General features: G+C 48.3%; 4 protein-coding genes across 7 annotated transcripts; all 4 read left to right on the plus strand.

Moving 5' to 3' along the window:
* Nucleotides 1-338: 338 nt before the first annotated feature.
* On the plus strand, nt 339-1,791 carry lipt1 (lipoyltransferase 1). Its single transcript, XM_062447024.1, has one exon. It carries the CDS (start codon nt 481-483, stop codon nt 1,612-1,614), a length of 1,134 nt encoding a protein of 377 aa, XP_062303008.1. The 5' UTR covers nt 339-480; the 3' UTR covers nt 1,615-1,791.
* A 109-nt stretch (nt 1,792-1,900) lies between these two features.
* ccdc28a (coiled-coil domain containing 28A) lies at nt 1,901-4,941 on the plus strand. 2 transcript variants are annotated; one of them, XR_009928055.1, is made up of 7 exons: nt 1,901-2,015; nt 2,338-2,544; nt 2,655-2,833; nt 2,987-3,141; nt 3,372-3,394; nt 3,586-3,986; nt 4,025-4,941. XR_009928055.1 is itself a non-coding variant. In XM_062447025.1 (6 exons), the coding sequence occupies exons 2-6, from the start codon at nt 2,393-2,395 to the stop codon at nt 3,638-3,640; spliced, it is 564 nt and encodes a 187-aa protein (XP_062303009.1). In that variant the 5' UTR covers nt 1,901-2,015; nt 2,338-2,392; the 3' UTR covers nt 3,641-4,941. The 2 variants fall into 2 exon arrangements, 1 of the variants encoding a protein (XP_062303009.1); XM_062447025.1 differs by having other exon boundaries at nt 3,586-4,941.
* A 118-nt stretch (nt 4,942-5,059) lies between these two features.
* Nucleotides 5,060-10,936, plus strand: LOC134007459 (epithelial cell-transforming sequence 2 oncogene-like). 3 transcript variants are annotated; one of them, XM_062446927.1, is made up of 20 exons: nt 5,060-5,306; nt 5,666-5,778; nt 5,901-6,063; nt 6,198-6,453; nt 6,561-6,777; nt 6,858-6,972; nt 7,073-7,238; nt 7,381-7,509; nt 7,596-7,688; nt 7,813-8,019; nt 8,251-8,359; nt 8,478-8,628; nt 8,917-9,113; nt 9,215-9,362; nt 9,530-9,603; nt 9,687-9,843; nt 9,940-10,005; nt 10,120-10,208; nt 10,343-10,515; nt 10,685-10,936. In XM_062446927.1, the coding sequence occupies exons 1-20, from the start codon at nt 5,154-5,156 to the stop codon at nt 10,813-10,815; spliced, it is 2,907 nt and encodes a 968-aa protein (XP_062302911.1). In that variant the 5' UTR covers nt 5,060-5,153; the 3' UTR covers nt 10,816-10,936. The 3 variants fall into 3 exon arrangements, with proteins under 3 accessions (XP_062302911.1, XP_062302912.1, XP_062302913.1); XM_062446928.1 differs by having other exon boundaries at nt 8,251-8,354; nt 8,476-8,628; XM_062446929.1 differs by having other exon boundaries at nt 10,343-10,412; nt 10,685-10,920.
* An 843-nt stretch (nt 10,937-11,779) lies between these two features.
* On the plus strand, nt 11,780-14,600 carry LOC134007851 (adenosine receptor A2b-like). The gene is made up of 3 exons (XM_062447568.1): nt 11,780-13,042; nt 13,190-13,509; nt 13,708-14,600. The coding sequence occupies exons 1-3, from the start codon at nt 12,854-12,856 to the stop codon at nt 14,540-14,542; spliced, it is 1,344 nt and encodes a 447-aa protein (XP_062303552.1). The 5' UTR covers nt 11,780-12,853; the 3' UTR covers nt 14,543-14,600.
* The last annotated feature ends 226 nt before the right edge of the window (nt 14,601-14,826 follow it).

The raw sequence follows: 14,826 nt of genomic DNA on the forward strand, positions 1-14,826 counted from the left end.
TTCTTACCGAATATTTCTGTTTATGCAAGTACCTCAAAATTACAGCGATGCACCCCCTGCTACTAGGCCTCGTAGTGTTCTGAAGCTACTCTTATATTTGCCTGCCAATAAGAAATCAGTGTATTTTGTTACAAAGTTTCTTTACCAAAAGACTGTTTCATAATAATCACATAAATACTGTGGGGTGGGGGGCAGATAATATTATCCTTATAACATAAGAAATGGGATTGAAAATAATATTGGGGCTTCCACTTTTTACACATATTATCCCATATAAAAGTTCCTTCCAACAGATAGATGGCGGTATGACAATACAACGAAAAATCCAGAAGAAGACCTGAATGACAGCGGAAGTTAGAATGAGACTACTCTGTCGAGTCTTCGAAAGCAACTGCATACTTCTTTATTGTATCGTTTTAATCTCAATAAAGGAAACGTTTAGTATATGTTCACATTTACTGTAAGTGACTCAGAAACGCTATGATTTTAAGGACATGTTTGCAAGTGCGTGAACAATCCAAAGCATGTTTACAATGGGCTCGAGCCAAAAGCACTTTTACAGATCTCATCGACGAGAATGGACAGTCAGGTTGTATTCTTAAATCGATGTCAACCGATATTTATGAAAATTTAGCAATGGAAGACTGGATACATGACTATGTTGACCTACAGAATCGGAAACTACTTTTCATGTGGAGAAACGGCCCAGCAGTGGTGATAGGGAGACACCAGAATCCGTGGCAGGAATGCAACCTTCAGCTCATGAGACAGCGTGGAATACCCCTCGCTAGGAGACGAAGTGGGGGCGGAACTGTTTATCACGATTTGGGGAATGTCAATTTGACATTCTTCACGTCCAAGAAAAAGTACGATCGCAACAGGAATCTCCACGTAGTCACCAGTGCATTGAAACGACTTAGGCCGAACCTAGACGTGCGAGCCACGGAGAGATTTGACATTTTGCTCAATGGGCACTATAAAATCTCAGGGACCGCTGCAAAACTAGGGAGGACCGCAGCTTATCATCATTGCACTCTTCTGTGTTCTGCCGACCGGGCCTTGCTGTCTGCGGTGCTGAAGCCGACCTGTCAAGGCATTAAAAGCAATGCAACTCCAAGTGTCCCCTCGCCCGTGAAGAATCTCCTGGACGAGGACAACACGTTAGACTGTGACACTATCATGAATGCCGTTGCTTCCCAGTACAACACTGAGTTTGGGTTCAGCTCCCCTGTAACGCTTGTGGACCCCAGTGACGAGTTCTCATTCCCCGGTATACACAAAATGTCCAGCGAGCTTAAAACTTGGGAATGGACTTTAGGAAGGACTCCTAAATTTAGCATATCTGCGTCCTTTGATTTGCACGACAACTCGTCCAGGCAAAATGCATCTCTAAACATTGATATCAAGAATGGCATCATAGACAACTGCGATATTGATGTTCCACCGCACTGGCTGCCTTCAGATGTGCGTAGAGAGTTCTGCATGTTGTTGGTCGGTGGGAAATTCTGTCCGAATGAGATGGCAGTGATCCTAGCAGCATTTCTCAGGACGACCTCACAAGAACTCAAGACTAAGATATATAATCTGTATCAGAATGTTATATCGCTCATGTGAATAAAGAAGTTTGCGGTCTCTTTGTAGTGTTTTATTCTATGGAGATGCATATCAATGTGTGCAAACACACGTGTGATTTTTGTCCCCATTTTCGCATGCATCTTTTCATTTGGGGTGTGCTGATGCAAATTGTTTAAAACCACTTGTTCTTCTACCTGTGTAAGCAAACATATAGTATAGCTATCTTTATCTCACTTACTAATATATTATTTATTGGACGTAAATACATTTGACTGAATGGGCGGACTTCATTCAATTGCTTTGGATTTCAAGCGGTGCGTCCATAGACTAATATTCAAGTGTGCGTCTGATGCGTACGCAAGTCAGGTATCACAAGCTTACGTTGCTACGTCAGCTGAGCTGCCCAGAGAACAGGAAGCAGATCGTTTAGTTGCTGTTGGGTGAGTGCTGCAAATAAACTTTAGTCACTGAACAAACTTGGGACTTATTTATAAAAACATGAATATGAAGCCAACGACATACAGTTAGACAAACATATTCTAAGTAACACTACGTTAAATAAATTACATTAAAGCTACGACAACATTTAGACAACTAGTCTCAGCTAGCTGCTCCCTGTCATCGCGTTAAGATAGCTAATGCTACTTTAGCTTAGATGTAAGAATCGGTTCGTTTCTTTTATTGTGAGTGGCAGCATCTGCCTTTGGTTTTAAAGAATAGCTAAGCCAACGGGTTTGTTTCTTCTGATATTTGATTCTGTAGAGTGTTGGTCAGTGCTAGCTCAACAACCACTAGTAGCTGATCCTAGAATGCCGCTATGGAGGAGCGGAAACTGAAACGAAAGAGTCCCAGACCATCCACAAACCAGCCAGCCCAACCGCCCACCACCCGAAAGAGTTCATCTTCGGGCCGACACCTCGGCTTCAACAACATGGGCACTCACTCGAGCCAGAAGTCAAGGAGCCGGAGGTATGATCATATCACGAGCCTCATCAGACATCAATGTCGAAGGAAACACTCGCTCTATACTGACGATTATCTTTTCGATGGCTGTTTTATTGAATTGTGTGTCACCCTAGGGTTGGGAGGGACAAGGCCAGGGCACAGCAGCAGGGCGCAGGAGCCAGGACGGGGCAGGGCCAGACGGCCCCCATCATCCAGCACTCCTTCCTGACTGACGTGTCGGACGTACAGGAGATGGAGAAGGGCCTTCTGAGTCTCCTCAACGACTTTCACTCAGGCAAACTGCAGGCCTTCGGTGAGACTGCATAATCTCTAAATATCACTTGAGAGATTATGAATAGTTTACATAGCAGACTGGTAAAGCAACATTGGGACCGCGCTCTCTCTCTCTCTCTCTCTCTCTCTCACACACTCACTCTGCTTGTTGCCCTTTTTATTCTTCCCCCAGGTAATGAGTGCTCCATCGACCAGATGGAGCAGGTGAGGGAGATGCAGGAGAAGTTGGCCCGTTTGCACTTTGACCTGTATGGAGAGGTGGATGAGATGCCAGAGGAGCAGCAGAAGACTGCTTCTGACACCAACATGGACAAACTACTGCTCAATGTAAGATCTGTGGAGGATGTTTTAATGGTTGGAAAGGGCAACCACCCTGTACCCCATTGCTGTGATAATTGCTAAACACATTAATGTGGTCTGATTATCTCGTAGTAATTAGGCTTTCTGGAATTGTTCAAACCACCTGCTTCTCAGTGTGTTTGGGAATTGTGACAGTGTCCATCCTAATTTGAAGAATTGTTGTTCTCAAAATTGAATGTTTTCTCTTCTTCCTACAGCTAGAGGATCTTAGTACATCAATGTATCCTTTGAAGAGTACAGCTCTAATAACATTGTCGTGTGTGTGCGTGCGTAAGTGCTAGTATGTTTAAGTTCTCCTCTCTGCTTCAGCAACATACTGTAAAGGACTCTGGACTGCGATTCAGCGTTGAGTTAATTAACAGTTTCATTGTAGTACTTTCTATGTTCTCCTTAACCCTGAATATCTTCCAGTCAGAAACTCAACCTAGCAGACAGCCAGGATGTCCCAAAGGGTGCCAGCGTCTGAGTTTCCAGTCTCCTGTTCCAATTTCCTCTCCTGCAATTTGTACTGAAATGACAGCATTTACAGCACTTGCACATACACACACTCTCTCTCTCTCTCTCGCTCTCTCACACACACACACACACACACACACACACACACACACACACACACACACACACACACACACACACACACACACACACACACACACACACACACACACACACACACACACACACACACACACACACAGACAGACAGACAGACAGACAGACTAAACCACAGGTCTTCTTCTTGAAGGACTCAATAACCAGCATTAAGGTTAAACCACTATGGACAGCATGTGACTTATCACTCTTACTATGTGGTGGAGTCATTGATGTATTAAATAATTCATTAATTAAGGGTCAGTTGAGTTGAGGGACGTGCCCCAATAGGTAACACAAGCTGTACTCATATCTTGCTTGGTCACCTTGCATTTAATGATGCAGCTCAAGGCCAATCTATGAATTTCATTTTTGTTCACTGTCTTGTATTAGCAGATATACTGTACCTTTCTGGTCTCTGGTGTTATGCATATCCAGTATTGAATTTGGTTACTGATGTGGTTCATGGGAAGTGATATTCTTGGGGATATCAAGCTCATAATCAAGGAGGTGGGGGAGATGGGTGGTCATTCCAGTGACCTCACACTCTGTCATGTTTAGCAATGCTTTTTACAGAGTTCCAAATAGTCTCCTAGCCTGTGCCACCTACATATCTTAATGCATCTGAGGAGAACAGGAGTAGACTTGCACGATACAGCTCCTGGGAGATACTGTTGGTATCTTACAGGTCACACCTTTTTCTATCCTTTCAGATTTACAAAGTTGGGAGGCTAGGAGTGTTGGGAGACAGTTTGTGCCTTTGTTTCAACCAGAGATGGCTTCACTTTAATCTACAGTAATATAATGTATTAAGTACATTGAATAGCGCACATCCTTTTATTGTTTTTGCGACACTGCACATATCCACAAGTATAGAGGCTTACTAAACTCCCCTAAATGTGGATGTCTCATGCCTTATTTTAGTTAAATGATCATTTTGGAATCAACAGAATTCAATATATATATATATATATATGATATAATATAATATATATAAATGTAGGCTATAGATGCCAGTTTCATAATATAGCCTACAGATGCAATACAGATGACTTATGCGTGAAATATAATCGTTGTGATTTGATTTGTGTGAGGTTATTGATTGTAACAACATTGCTGTGTTTTGTATTTCATTTTTGGTGATATAATAAAAAGGTAATTCTAGCAAAGTTACAAGTAGTGATGTGTGTTCATTCCGCATGGTTGTAATCCATCCAGACGTGCATGTGAAGGAATGCATTCCGTGAGCCCTTTTGTCCGTATGTTGTTCCGTCTCTAAGGAAACATGGGGTCATTAGCAACTAGCGATCGGAGGAAAGTCTAGAATTACCCATTCCTTTTCATCTTAAGATCGAGAAAAATATCTCCTTCTGTACCCTTCAGTACCAATGGAGACTTCTCACAGTGTGAAACGATGGGAACTTGACGGAACAGACTACGACACACAATTCGCTCTGACGCCGTGGTCCAAGTCCGTAGGAGCGGCTGATACCCGCTTTAGTGCCTGGACGCCGATAACTAACAAGTCGTCCAACAAGCAGGTTAGATGCGACGAGCCAGTCTGTGACATTCCGTAAAAAATGTGTCAAGACATTATTGGCCTTTTGGCGTTATTGATTTGATAGAGACGTTTAAAGAATGACAGGGAGAGATAGCGAGGGGATGACATGCAGGAAATGGCCCGGACTGGAATCGAACCCAGGTCCCTGCGGTAAGGCCTTGAGGTACCGGGTGACCTCAATGACTGAACTAAGTCAGAATCAAACTTTTAAAACACCATCAGCAGTAGGAGCAGACAGTTCCGAGTTTTATTCACAAATAATATGTTTTGTAGAATTACCAAGCCAAGTTGGAAAGCGTGCTAAAAGCTCCCTGTGTTATGTTGACCATCTCTTCTCAGCTGTTTGAGGAGAGAACCTCATTGATTCTGCACTGGTTCGACTTGTGGACGGACCGCCAGAGGAGGCACCTCCTCACCACCCTGCTGACACGATGCTCCAAGTCCCAGCTCGAGTAAAATAACCCTCTTTCACCCAGCCATATAGATCAGAAAGAACTGGATCGGTACAAGAATAAATTCAATATACCCATGGTATAAACCCTGATCTTTAACCCTGTCATGACCCCTGTAACAGGTTCTGCAGAGACTGGCTGAAACAGACAGTGCCTGCAACGAGTGTGGACTTTACCACTATTCTGCCACAGTGTCTCTCACTGTACGTGATGTCATTCCTGAGCCCGCGTGACCTCGGCTCTGCCGCGCAGGTCAGCTGGCACTGGAGGTTCCTGGCCGAGCAGGTGAGAAGTGAAAGAGGTCACAAACCTGGACCGAATGTGGTGAGGTTATAGTTTACATGGACTCTCTCTCGGACTCTCTCTGTCTCATTTACATTTAGTCATTTAGCAGACACTCTCTCTCTCTGTCCCTGTAGGACTGCCTCTGGGCGGGCAGGAGTATTCGTCTGGGCTGGTTCCTCCCCTACACCCCGGGGGAGAAGGAATACGGAGGGTGGAAAAGTCACTACATCTCCTGCGTCGCCACGCTGGATTGGCTGACTCCCAGAGAGGCCGCCGAACAATACGGGACTCTCAACCAACCCAGCGCCGGGACGAGGGAGGAGGAGGAGGAGAGATGGAGGGAGAGAATGATCCGCCAGACCATCAGAGAGAGAGTGGAGGAGCTCAAGAGTGAGTGAGAGGAGAAAGAGAGATATACACTGGAGAGAGTAAGTCTGAGGGTAGTAGTAGTACAGTAGCAATAGTCAGGGTTTTTAACAGCTTGTTTTCCTTTACAGAAGCGTCTCTGAAGAACAGGAGAATATGGGGCAGCAACATCCACGCAGGGGGAAGGAGGAGTGGACGTGCCCAGGCAGAGAGGCTTAGACCTGGGGTAACATTCAGCCCTCTGCCCTCTCTCTCCTGGCCCCCAGAGACAAGGGCGTATGTTCCTCTAAACCCTAAGCTGAACCCCAACCTCTCTACAGAGACGACCCTGAGCCTGCAGCCTGTAAGGTGAGACATGGAGAGTTGTGTCACCACAATTGTGCTCCTAGTGCTTCATGAGTAGTGTTTGATTGTGTGTGTGTTTTTAGAGTAAGCAAGGGGTCTCTGTCCTGCTACACCTCCAGAACTAGAACCCCTCAGCAACCCTCCTCCTCGCCACATGGGTCACTGTTGTTGCTCTCAAACAGAGTTCCTGCCTACGAGGTGAGGAGGGGAGGGAAAAGTAATCTATTTCTTGACAAGTAATATCTGAAAGTTGGTTAAATCTCCTGTCTTCTATCCTGTCCTGTCCTCTCCTCTCTAGCTGGTGTTAAGTGGAGTGAGGGGAGGGGTAATACCTGTGCTGTACGACCACAGAGGGACACTGCCAGCTCTCTTAGCCCAGGTAAAGAGGGCTCTTGGTGGGCACAGGATCCAGAGGCTTGGCCTGCTAGCACCAGGAGGAACGGATGAACTCATTCTGCTGCAAGGTGGTCTTTGTTTGAACTTTCCTCGGCACACCTATTGGGTTTTGGTTAGATGAACAAGGTTTATATTCAGCCTGACTGGGATAGAGGTTGGTTATTGTAGTCCTCAGATGTCGACCCTGACCTCTCCGCCTTTGACATCCAGGCTACAGCGTCACAGAGAGGAGTGTGTTGTCCCCTGACATCAGAGAATTCTGGGAGAAACTGTGTGGTTGGGTTTTACCACTTGAGGAGGGAGGAGGGGTGGACATCTTTTCTCCTCTCGCTGCATCTGGTAGGTAAACACCCCCACCCCCATGCGTAGACAGTCTCCTATATCCTAATCCTGATGTCTAAGTCTGTGGACTGTTTGTCTGTCAGCATCAGGAGTGATTCTGATCCAGACTCTGTCCACTCTGACGGGTCTGGAGGTCCAGGCTCCCATGGGGATAGCCACTGGATTCTTCCAGAACAGTAAGCCAGACACACACACACACATACCCACACACACACAAACACACACATACAACTAAACTTGTTTTTGATGGTTTGTGATCCTGTTTTCCCCCTTCTTCAACCTCCCCCTGTCCCTGTCTAGTCCTGAGTGAGTGGTCAGGAAGCGGGGGGGTGAGTGTGGGGGCCAGGTCACCCTCCCTCTCTCCTCCTGCACGGTACGTGTCTGAGAGTGTGTTGCAGGGCTGGGCCAGACAGGCCCTGTGGCTGGAACAGGCCTTAGGGGCCCTCAGGGACCAGCTGGAGCCCCAACTGCAGCAACTCAGCCTGGACACCAGGGGTCGTGCCCTGGGTGGGTCACACACACCACTGTGGTGGATCTTTCTCCTTGAGTTTCTCCTGATTTATCCAAGCGATGAATGGAGGATTCTCTCTTTCTCTCTCTCTTTTATTCTTTCTATGTAGCCAGCAGGCTAACAGCTAGTTCGTATGTATTTGTGCTAGCGTGTGTGTATGTTCTGCAGACGCTCTGGATAAGAGCGTCTGCTGCTAAATGACTAAATGTATGTGTGTGTTTTCTCAGGTCAGTTTCTGTGGGATGTTGTAGCCCTGGAGCAGCTCAGTGTCTCTAAGGAATTGAGTGTGGTCTTGGTGGAGGCCCTCACAGCCCTCTCCACACAGGACACGGTAAGCTTAACCCTAAGCCCTGTTCTGGTTGTGCCTAACTCTAACCTTTGGACTGTCCTGTTGGGCCTAACCCGGAGAAGCATCACACACTAGCCCTCTCTCCCTTCCTCCTCTATTTCAGACCAGACCTATGGAGTTTCTCTCCCTCTTCCTGAGGAGAAGGGGGGAGGAAACAGAGATAGGGGATGGTAAAGAACAAGAGGAAATGAGTGAGGGGATCTCTCCTGAAAAAGGCCAATATGGAGTTCCGTGCCCCAACCTTGATATACCACAGGTGAATAGAAGTGCATGCGTGTGGCGTCAGGTGGCTGAGCGGTGAGGGAAGCGGGCTAGTAATCTGAAGGTTACCAGTTCGATTCCCGGCCGTGCCAAATGATGTTGTGTCCTTGGGCAAGGCACTTCACCCTACTTGCCTCGGGGAGAATGTCCCTGTACTTACTGTAAGTCGCTCTGGATAAGAGCGTCTGCTAAATGACTAAATGTAAATGTGTGTCAATGTAGGTATCTGTGTTTGTGTGTCTTTTCTCTCACCCTCTCCCTCCCTTCTCTCTCTCCCTCCCAGGCTGAGTTGGACTGGCGTGCTGTGGTGTTTAGGGAGCTGTACCACAGTGAGAGGCAGTACCTGAGCAAGCTGGGGGCGGTGCTTAGCGTCTACCACGACCCTCTAGACTCCGCCCTCAACTCCAACAGAGCCATCCTCAGCTCCGCCCACATCCACATGATCCTCACCCCTGTGAAACACATACTGGAGGTCAATAGGTAAGAGACACACACATGCACACAATCACACTCACACAGACTCATAGACTGACAAACACACACACACACACCTTCTTCTTTCTTCCCCTCGTGCGCTCCAGGCTGTTCCTGTCAGATTTGGGGGCCAGGCAGGAGAAGTGGGGTGCAGAGCAATGTGTCGGAGACGCGTGTGTGAAGTTCTGCTCCAGACTCCGAGTCTACACCAACTACCTCAACAACTACCCAACTGCACTACGCACCATAGATAAGGTGAGTCTTCACACACACACACACACACACACACACACACACACACACACACACACACACACACATACACATCAAAGCATTGATGTGGAAATTAAATTGATTTTACATGTCCTACAATAAATACATGTTTATTACATTGTGTGTGTGTGTGTTTATGTGTGTTTCAGTGCAGAGAGATGATCCCTAGTTTCCGAGCTTTCCTGAAGAGAGTGGACCGAACTCTGGCCTCTCACATGCTGAGGTACGCTCCTCCAACACATCTGGAGGGAAAGGGACAAGAGACGCCCAGCCATCCACAGTCTGTGTGTGTGTGTGTGTGTTCAGTCTACAGGAGCTGCTGCTGTGTCCAGTGTGGCGAGTTGAGGAATACATAACCCTCCTCAAAGCCTTCACTTTCCACACCCCCCCAGAGCACCCCGACCACACACACCTGTCCTCAGCTCTGCACACCCTGCTGCGCTACAGGGATTTCATACACAAGGTAAATACACATAGACTCCTCATATCTGTCTTGAGGCAGAAAAAGACCTATGTTATGTAATGTGTGTGCGTGCGTGTGTGTGTGTGTGCGTCTCAGCTGAAGAAGAGCTCAGAGAGAGATGTGAGCATCCAGGAGACCCAGAGGAGGATCAAGGCTTGTCCGGTAGGCATGTTATCCCAACCCCCATCACCCCTACTTACTGCACCTAGTTGGAGGCTAAAGGAGTGTGTGTGTGTGTGTGTTTGTGTGTGTGTGTGTGTGTGTGTGTATCTTAAGAACCTGTGTGAAGGAAATAGACAGCTGATCACCACTCAGGATGCTATTCTGCTCAGAAGCCCTCACAATGACATCGCAGACTCCCTCAAGTAAGACCTAGCACACACGCACACACACATAGCAAACATATACATATACAAATACACAAGACATAAACACAGGCATTCACTAATCAAAAGCACATCTTATCACTGTGTGTGTGTGTGTGTGTGTATGTGTGTAGGACATATGAGCAGGTGGCTGACGTAGGTTTGTTCTTGTTCACCGATGCCCTGGTCTTGACAGAGAGGAGCGTACGTCACACACCTTTCAGCCTCTCTCAGCACAGCACACACACTTTCCTGGCCTCCGTGGCCCTGCCTAGCCTCAACCTGCGAGAGGTCACACACACACGCTGTGAGGTTTTCCACATTCACACACACACACACACACACAAAAATGCAACATGTTTAAATGAGATCCTTGTGCAGTTCACAAGAGCATCTCAATCGCTTTGCCCTTCATCTTCATCCTCTCTCTCTCTCTCTCTCCCTCTCTCTCTCTCTCTCTCTCTCTCTCTCTCCAGACGTGTGTAATGCGTTCGTCCTGGAGGGCCCCTGCCGTGTGTGGGTGTGTTCTACAGAGAGGGAGGAGGAGAGAGAGAGGTTTCTCCTTGCCCTGAGCTCAGCCAGACTCACTGCTCTAGCTGAGGGCTAGCCGTATTCTGGAGGCACGCTGAGGACACACACCTAGGGGTAGCAGTAGCTGGATCGTGTTGCCCTAAAGACATCTTATGTGTTATGTTGTATATCTGTGATATACATTAAACATACATTAATCCTGCCTGGGCCGTGAGTCTCTCTCTGTGTCTCTCTCTCCCTCTTTGTGTCTCTCTCTCTCCCTCTCTGTGTCTCTCCCTCTCCCCTCTCTCTCTCTCTCTCTCTCTCTCTCTCTCTCTCTCTCTCTCTCTCTCTGTGTTTCCCTCTCTCTCTCTGTGTCTCTCTCTCTCCCTCTCTGGGTCTCTCTCTCTCTCTCTCTCTGTCTCTCTCGCTCTGTGTCTCCCTCTCCCTCTCTGTGTCTCTCCCTCTCCCCCTCTCTCTCTCTCTCTCTCTCTCTCTCTCTCTCTCTCTCTCTCTCTCTCTCTCTCTCTCTCTCTCTCCTCTCTCTCTCTCTCTCTCTCTCTCTCTCTCTCTCTCTCTCTCTCTCTCTGTCTCTCTCTCTCTGTGCCTCTCTCTCTCTGTGTTTCCCTCTCTCTCTCTCTCTCTCTCTCTCTCTCTCTCTCTCTCTCTCTCTCTCTCTCTCTCTCTCTCTCTCTCTCTCTGTCTGAATCTGTCTCGTTCTCTCTGACTCAGTCTCTCTGTGTCTCTCCCTCCCTTTCTCTCCCTCTCTCTCCCTCCCTATCTCTCTCACAGTTCTCTCCTCCTCCCGTCATTCTCATCTGTTACCATGACTACCCTCTCTTAGAGCGAGTCGCCCACACCTCTCTCTCTCCTCTCCTTCGCTTTTCATTTCCTTGTCGTGTTTCCCCTCCACCCCTCCCTCCCTCCCTCCACCCTCCACCCCTCCCTCCCTCCACCCCTCCCTCCCTCCACCCCTCCCTCCACCCCTCCCTCCCTCCACCCCTCCATCCCTCCCTCCCTCCACCCCTCCCTCCATCCCTCTCCCTCTCTGTGTCTCTCTCTCTCTGTGCCTCTCTCTCTGTGTCTCCCTCTCCCTCTCTGTGTGCTCGTTCTCCCCTGTGTCTTCTGGACAATAATATTATCTCCCTGCTACATATCACATCCATCTTATTAGTTTGAGTCCAGTCTGATAACAATCCAAAACAAACTTCCTCGTCTTTGTTCCTGGGCTGGGGCTGTCAGGGGTAACCGGGTGTAAACGGGCCTTCTCTCCTTCACACGCCAGCAGATAGGGTTGTTAAGAGCCAATCTGATTCATGGAGTTTGCTTTGTGGCAGATCTATAACCCCACACACACACACACACACGCATGCACAAACTTACACACGTATGCACATACACACTCAGAGGCACATGCACATACTGTATATCAACAAATACACACATATACATACACTCTGTCTTAGTCATGCACATCCCACAGACACACACCTGTATATAAGAGAGACGTGAGTTCTCAGGGTGGTGGAACCATGCTGTCCGTGTTCTGTGTGCTTCTCAGTGGAACGTTACCTCTGGGCCAACGTTCTTGTGAGGTGAGAACCTTTTATTTCCCCTACGCTACTGTTGTGCTGTTCTATTGAACCAAGACCATGTTACTTTCTGAGACTTCTCTTTATTGTTTGACAGGGGTCTTATGTTTATCAACCAGTGGGAATACAAGACAGACATGGCATAGTACACAGCTAATGTGAATATAAATATTTATCAATCAGATTAAATCAATTACTTGATCTTGAAGGACTAATTGCATAATAAATCCTAGACTTGTCGCGCTGTAAACATGCATTGATTGCACACAGTGACATTCTCTATTTGAGCACAGTGTGTGAGTTTTTAATTGTGTAAGTGTATAATGTGTGTTTGTGTGGATAGTCGTGTGGGTATCTGTGGAAGTGGCTCTTATCAGACCTGATATTACTGTGCTGATAAATATTAAGACTTAGGCAGAACTGAACAAACAGCTTCCTATTCTCCACCTCCATCTCTCTCTCTGTCTCTCCTGCTCTCTGTGCTGTCAGGGAGCATGTTGTCTAGTGTGTGTGGTGTAGCATGTGTCGTAGCATGCTGTCAGTATGAACGCGTCTCAGGAAAGCTGTGTGGCATCTCCCCCTTCTGAGAGATCCCTGCTGAGGTCAAGGGTCACCGCCCCCTACATTGCTGCCGAGCTCCTCATCGCCATCCTCTCCACCACTGGGAACCTCCTGGTCTGCCTCGCCGTGATCCGCAACAGGAAGCTACGCACCGTCACCAACTACTTCCTGGTGGGGGTCTCATTGGACAAAATCAGATCACATGGATGCTCGTACTGCTAAAAATGGCGAATCTCACGTTCGGTTATCGCCAATGAATTATTAGTCGGATAACAATAATTATTAATCCAGGGAATGAATTCGCTCTTCTACCCGTAGGTGTCGCTGGCGGTGGCGGACCTGTTTGTGGGTCTCCTCGCCATCCCCTGTGCTGTCCTGACAGGGCTGGGCCTCCCCCACCACAACCTGCCCGTGTGCCTGCTCCTACTGAGCGTGCTCATCGTCCTGACCCAGAGCTCCGTCCTCAGCCTGCTGGCCGTGGCGGCCGAGCGCTACGTGGCCATCCTGCTTCCCCTGCAGTACCAGCGCATCATGAGCCCCCGCAACGCCCGCCTGGCGCTGGGGCTCACCTGGGCGCTGGCGTTGGTGTCCGGGGCCGTGCCCCTCATGGGCTGGCACGACTCGCCGCCGCCCTCAAGGTACGGAAAGGGAATCTTCTAGAAATAACACGACAGACGTTAGCCTGTTTTGAAGTTTGTTTTGTTTTACAAAGACCATGTCTGAGATGTTTTTCGGTACATGAGTACAATTGTAATGTGATTGGCTTCATGTCGTTTGTGTGGTCCTCTGTGTGTCACTCTTTCTGAGCTGTGTTCAGAGGACTGTTTTTGTTGCAGGTTCTGCATCTTTACCTGTGTGGTGAACATGAGCTACATGGTCTACTTTAACTTCTTTGGCTGCGTGCTGGTGCCCCTGGTGGTGATGTTCGGCATCTACGGTCGCATCTTCATCACGGTGAGACAGCACCTGAGACGCATCGCAGACCTCCGGGGCCTGGCTGGGCAGGGGGCTGGGGCAGGGGCAAGGTCTGGGGCTGGGTCAAACGATAGGGCACTTGGGGCCGGGGCAAGTGGTGGTGAAACAGAAACGGAGGTAAGGGCCGGGTCTGTAGACGTAGCTGGGTCTGGAGGAGGTGGACTGGGGCCAAGAGCTGAGTTGCCCTTGGAGGGAGAATGCACAGATGTTACCCAGGTTTACAGTGAAGATGGAGTGGTTGTAGGTGAGAATGAGATGACCCACCACAGGCCTTCTGAGGGGGGCACTGTGGCTTGGGGTAACAAAGTGAGGTCTGGTTCTGGAACCAGTTCTGGTTCTAAGTCCAGCTCTGGTGGTGTGATCCAGCTTGGCGTTGCCCGCGACGCCAAGAGACCCCTGCGCATGCGTAGCGAGAGGAGGAAGGCCACCTCTCTCTTCCTCATCCTCTTCCTCTTCATGCTGTGCTGGCTGCCGCTCCACTGCATCAACTGTGTGCTGCTTCTGTGCCCGAGCTGTAACGTGCCCCTGCCCGTCAGCCTGGCGGCCATCTTGCTGAGTCACGCCAACTCCGCCCTCAACCCGCTGCTCTACGCCTACCGGATGAGGTCTTTCAGACACACCCTCAAGACGATGTGTCTCTGTCAGTGGCACCATGGCAACAGAGAAGGACAGAGCACCCTTAGGGAGACACAGTGACCCTGTGACCTCTGACCTCCGGCCTTGACGCTGTGACCGACAGCTGGACAGATACAGATACTTTATGTGATGGATAAACTCCAAATATTCTGAGGATTTTTTTAATTGAATCATGGAATATTGCCTTTTTTATACAGCGTGTTATCCATTGTCTTTCTTGGAGGGAAAGAAGTCATAAAAGTTTTGTTCACAGGATACGATCAGGATTCTCATAAGACACCAAAAATATTAGTTTGATTTTAATGAATGATAAATAAGTCCCACTTTTGATGAACTGTGCCCCT

Source organism: Osmerus eperlanus, chromosome 21 (genome assembly GCF_963692335.1).
Source record: "Osmerus eperlanus chromosome 21, fOsmEpe2.1, whole genome shotgun sequence".
NCBI lineage: Eukaryota > Metazoa > Chordata > Actinopteri > Osmeriformes > Osmeridae > Osmerus > Osmerus eperlanus.

Coding starts and splice junctions, on each gene's coding strand:
- lipt1 (XM_062447024.1), top strand. CDS start 481: ATGATTTTAAGGACATGTTTGCAAGTGCGTGAACAATCCAAAGCATGT.
- ccdc28a (XM_062447025.1), top strand. CDS start 2,393: ATGGAGGAGCGGAAACTGAAACGAAAGAGTCCCAGACCATCCACAAAC. Junction 3,142..3,371: donor TGGACAAACTACTGCTCAAT/GTAAGATCTGTG, acceptor TTCTTCCTACAG/CTAGAGGATCTTAGTACATC. Junction 3,395..3,585: donor GAGGATCTTAGTACATCAAT/GTATCCTTTGAA, acceptor AATATCTTCCAG/TCAGAAACTCAACCTAGCAG.
- LOC134007459 (XM_062446927.1), top strand. CDS start 5,154: ATGGAGACTTCTCACAGTGTGAAACGATGGGAACTTGACGGAACAGAC. Junction 6,064..6,197: donor GGAGGTTCCTGGCCGAGCAG/GTGAGAAGTGAA, acceptor CTGTCCCTGTAG/GACTGCCTCTGGGCGGGCAG. Junction 6,454..6,560: donor GAGAGTGGAGGAGCTCAAGA/GTGAGTGAGAGG, acceptor TTTCCTTTACAG/AAGCGTCTCTGAAGAACAGG.
- LOC134007851 (XM_062447568.1), top strand. CDS start 12,854: ATGAACGCGTCTCAGGAAAGCTGTGTGGCATCTCCCCCTTCTGAGAGA. Junction 13,043..13,189: donor CCGTCACCAACTACTTCCTG/GTGGGGGTCTCA, acceptor TTCTACCCGTAG/GTGTCGCTGGCGGTGGCGGA. Junction 13,510..13,707: donor GACTCGCCGCCGCCCTCAAG/GTACGGAAAGGG, acceptor TTTTTGTTGCAG/GTTCTGCATCTTTACCTGTG.